This window comes from Thunnus maccoyii, chromosome 6 (genome assembly GCF_910596095.1).
Source record: "Thunnus maccoyii chromosome 6, fThuMac1.1, whole genome shotgun sequence".
Taxonomy (NCBI): Eukaryota; Metazoa; Chordata; class Actinopteri; order Scombriformes; family Scombridae; genus Thunnus; species Thunnus maccoyii.
In genome coordinates this window covers 20,085,614-20,089,970 of record NC_056538.1, presented here as the reverse complement: position 1 = coordinate 20,089,970, position 4,357 = coordinate 20,085,614, and the positions used below count along the sequence as shown (strand labels likewise).

At 38.0% G+C, this 4,357-nt stretch overlaps 1 protein-coding gene across 2 annotated transcripts; it reads left to right on the top strand.

Annotated features, from left to right (window-relative positions):
• On the top strand, window positions 1-4,357 carry tbcb (tubulin folding cofactor B). 2 transcript variants are annotated; one of them, XM_042415274.1, is made up of 7 exons: window positions 1-207; window positions 705-864; window positions 1,064-1,207; window positions 1,540-1,636; window positions 1,934-2,125; window positions 2,853-2,925; window positions 3,041-4,357. In XM_042415274.1, the coding sequence occupies exons 2-7, from the start codon at window positions 745-747 to the stop codon at window positions 3,153-3,155; spliced, it is 741 nt and encodes a 246-aa protein (XP_042271208.1). In that variant the 5' UTR covers window positions 1-207; window positions 705-744; the 3' UTR covers window positions 3,156-4,357. The 2 variants fall into 2 exon arrangements, with proteins under 2 accessions (XP_042271208.1, XP_042271209.1); XM_042415275.1 differs by lacking the exon at window positions 1-207 and adding an exon at window positions 280-373.

The window sequence follows — 4,357 nt, the reverse complement described above, 5'->3', positions numbered from 1 at the left end:
AGAAGGAGCTAGAGCTGGGCGTAGCAGGAACTGTTAACAGTCTTCAGGCACAACCACGCAGCGAATCTAGTTGCACCATTTTTCTCCATAAACATATAACGTAATATTCATGGGTTTATCGGCGGCCCGGCGTTAGATCGTGATATAAAGACGGACGGCAGTTTCCACAGTGTTTCTAAATACCATCGAGGGAAAATAAACGTACTTGTAAGTAACTATGGCAACCTTTCCGTGTAGCCGAGGGTCCTATGCGCAGCCAACGTGATTGTGCTGCTGCTAGCCACACAAACAGCTAAAGAGCAAGCTAAAATTACACTTAAACGATCATATTGGATAAATAGAGTAAACTTGAGAGAGAAAGGTGGTCATACACGTACGTAACCTTTCACTTCAATACCGTAGGATGTTGTGCTAAGTGTGCTATGCTAGGTAAAAGAAAGGAATGAGAAACAACTAACTTCTGTGTATGTGTATGTAGGCGTTGTCCTCGTTTTTGCAGGTCATTACAGACACTTTATCGGTATTTCATTGCAAGGAAATAGCTTGAATCAAAGTTACATAGCTTAATTTATGTCAGGTTTAATATTAGGAACGATCGATCAGGACAACAGGAAACTAAATGCACAGTATTTGTTTGTCACTGTGAGATGGTGTATCAGTTTCAGTCACATTGGTTAATATGTCACATTGTGTACTCTTTTCAGTGTTTCAGTGGACAATAGCTGTGTCAGAACAGTCTGGATCATGGACGGTGGAGTGATAGTAGTTACCAAACCCACTGTGAATGTGCGCCTCACAAGCACCATCTCCTCATTTGAGGTGCAGCGCAGGTTCAACAGAGGGATTAGCATCGCAGATCTGAAGGTGAGTCTCAGTTTACTACGCAGTGCACCATCCAATACACATGTCACAAAGTTGGCTTTATTGTTGGTTTTTCACAGACCAAGCCTACACTTTAATTTCTGCCCTTTTCATGTAGAAAGTGGCCAGAGACCTAACAATAGCTCAAAATGAATTCATACTCATTGTAATACCTACATTATTTTGTTTCTACTGTATAAAGGGGAAGCTGGAGATGGTTATGGGTACGCCTTCCTCCTGCATGGACCTGGAGTTGTTCGGTGTCAATGACAAGTTCCTGCAGAAGATGGATGATAATGAAGCCATGCTGGGTTCTTATCCTGTGGATGATGACTGCAGAATACATGTATGTACATAGCTTTGCAATCTACATTTGCTGCCAATAGACTAGGGCAAAAACTTAAGATAACATACTTTTTAGAACAATAAGTTGTGTGGTTTTTACATGTTTCCTCAAGACCGATGCTTGGGAACTTTTCATTTATTCAAAGTTTACAGGTAAACATTTGTGCATTATCTTCATGAATGACAAGAATATTTTTCCTGCACCACAAAAAATACTGCTTGTTTCAAGCTTTAGGGATTTGTACTCATTGTGTAAAACATACTGGTACTGCCCTTTTTAAAAAATAAAAAAAGAATCTGTCTCTCTCATCCTGTATCTAATTTCTTGTACAGGTTATTGATCGAAGTGGAGGTCAATTGGGGGAGTTTTCTGATGTTTCCAAAGTGGAGAAGTTTGAACTCTCAGATGACGCTTATGAGAAGAAAACAGGTACAGTCAGTGTTTCTTATTAATAGCTCTCGAAGCATTAACTTATTTTGTTCCTGTGTTTTGATAGTAAAGAAATAAGACACATTTCATTAATTTTTATGACCAAATGGAGCTAGTGCAGCTGCAAAGTATAACATGATAGTTACACAATAAATACAATATTGAAGATAATTACGTTGCCGTTACTTATAAAGATTAATTATTCAACCTTTTTTTTTGGCTGAAGAGCTTCTGTGGCATTTACACTCAATTTTGGAGTATGCTCTGTACAGTACTATCCAACTTTCTTTCCCTCAGATACAGCAAGGTCATTCATGAAGAAACAACGCGTCGGTCGCTTCAATGAAGAAGAAATGGCCAAGAAGAAAGCTGAGAATGCTGCACGGGAGGAGGAGCAGAAGGTTGCTGCTGATGCCATTTCAGTTGGCAGCCGATGCCAAGTGCAGGTCTCTGGGCAGCCCACAAAGGTTGGCACAGTCATGTATGTTGGTAAGTGTGGATAAAGCTTATCTGGTTTTCGTACTCTCCAGGACATTGGTTTAAATCCTGTGCTACTGAGGATTTTCTGTCTAACAGAGCAGCCTTTGTTGTAATTTGTGGTGATGAAAACCCAAGTAAGGCAGTAGCAATTTAGCCCTTTTTTATCCATAGCCCCCCCAGTTTTAGGGGACAAAAAGTAACTACTGAACTGCCTGCTTAAATACTTCTGGTGTGTGTTTGGTGTGTTTTTGTCAAATTTTGCCCAGAAAATCCTTCATATTCTTTCTGATGTGGATATACGCAGACTCAATTTCAATCTTAAAGTCAGCACTTTAACAACATAGTCATTGTTTCATCTCAGATACAATCTGCTGGAGTTCTAAGAACAAAAACTAATACATAATGTCTGGTTGTTCATTTTGTTCAGTGAAAGAAAATATGAATCACCACTCTCAAATTATTTACGGTTTGCTCTAGATAATTTTTACTAATAGCTTGTAATTACCCAAATTTATGGCATATTAATATCAGCTAACACAGTAAACTGGTTAAAATACACAATCTCACTTACAATTAATGACTGAAAATGAATAGACTATAAATTACAAATTTACTATTGTGTCTTCTCTTTTTATTGCCAGTTTTAAATGTTTATGAAAGCAGAGAATTCATAACTGAGCTGACAACAATGAGAGTAGTAGCTGGTGTAAACAACGTTGTTCTGTTTTGATAACAGGCACAGCAGATTTCAAGCCAGGCTATTGGGTGGGTGTGAAGTATGATGAGCCACTGGGAAAACATGATGGCAGGTAAGAGTACAATCATGTCCTTGTCGATCGTGTGAATAAACTTGTCTTAATTTTTTTTTTTTCGCATTTGACCCTGTCTTTTTTTTTTTTTTTTTTTTAAATTATGTCTCCACAGTGTTGACGGGAAGCAGTACTTTGAATGTGAGAACAAATATGGTGCGTTTGTGAAGCCCCTGACTGTGACTGTTGGAGACTTCCCTGAGGAGGATTATGGTTTAGATGAGATGTAAGACTGTTATGTCACCCTGTCAAAGAGGTAGAGTTTTTCTGCCCTGAAATTTGAGCGTCCGCCTCAAACTCTTATCCATTCACCAACCAGAGATGATGGAAAGTCATTGTCAGCGTAACAAATGATTATTTTTTGTTTGTGTTTTGTGCTACTCTGGATGGCATGATCCAAAGAGTGGTGTCTGAAGGTCTTATAGCCTCAAGTTTCCTCTCAGTTATGCCAAGGCAACGTGAAAGAGATGACTGCCAGATAGTACATCTCTTGGTGTGCTGGATATGATAATAATACAGGTAACCTCAAAAGAGGAGCTTAAACCAGCGAGGTTTAATAAAGAAGAGATTTTTTTTGTTGCATCTAGACAGCATAACGAAGTGTAACACACTTCTGTTCAATTCACTTAACTTGCTTTAGTTGTACTTGTTGCTCCCAAGCTTTCTCACGATGGGAGTCTTCTGTGTAATCTAACATTCAGTTTAAATAGCGGCTTCATTTCTCCTCATTTAGTTACATCAGTGTGTGCAAAGATAACATACAAAGATTGTATATAACTATTTATAGTTAGCTCTAGTTTTAGCTTTTTTTTTTTTGAAGACTGTAAATTGCTGAGAGTGGTCCCAGGATTGGACAACTGTCTACTGAAGGAAAAATACCCCCTAAAATACTTTGACACTAAAAATAAAATCAAAATAAGCAGTAATGTACCTTGTTTACCTGGCTAACATGCCGTCACATACATATCTCAGTGCTCAGTGCTATATCAGTGCTCAATGATCGATTTCAGGTTTTCGTTTTGATAAATGATATGAATGATAAACCCACACGTTTTTATTCACAAACAACTGACGGCTAAGAAATTCACAGTTAAAGAAGAAAGAAGAAACAACAGATCCACACCAACAGTAGCATCAGTAGTCCACAGAGAAACACAGCTGTTAGATGTACCTTCAGCTTTTTTGAATCCTATTATTGCAGTGATTGCTCTTTACAAACTGTAGATGTCCAAAAGTCCAGAAATAACAGTGTGAAAGTATCAAAGGGTAGATTTTTCCTTTCTAACAAAGCTAGATTTCCTAAATTTAATTTTGTGTTGTGTGTAGTGTGTAAACAGTCCCTTTTTAAGGGTTCCATGTGGATATGAGATGTAATTCCCCTTATTTTTTCTGTGACTGAATTCTTCTTATTAAAAATTATCTGCACTTGAAA

What these genes read in the sequence shown, in the direction of transcription:
- tbcb (XM_042415274.1), top strand. Translation starts at nt 745, where the DNA reads ATGGACGGTGGAGTGATAGTAGTTACCAAACCCACTGTGAATGTGCGC. An exon ending in CGCTTATGAGAAGAAAACAG is followed by an intron (nt 1,637 to 1,933) that starts GTACAGTCAGTG and finishes TCTTTCCCTCAG; the next exon opens with ATACAGCAAGGTCATTCATG. An exon ending in TGGCACAGTCATGTATGTTG is followed by an intron (nt 2,126 to 2,852) that starts GTAAGTGTGGAT and finishes TTTTGATAACAG; the next exon opens with GCACAGCAGATTTCAAGCCA.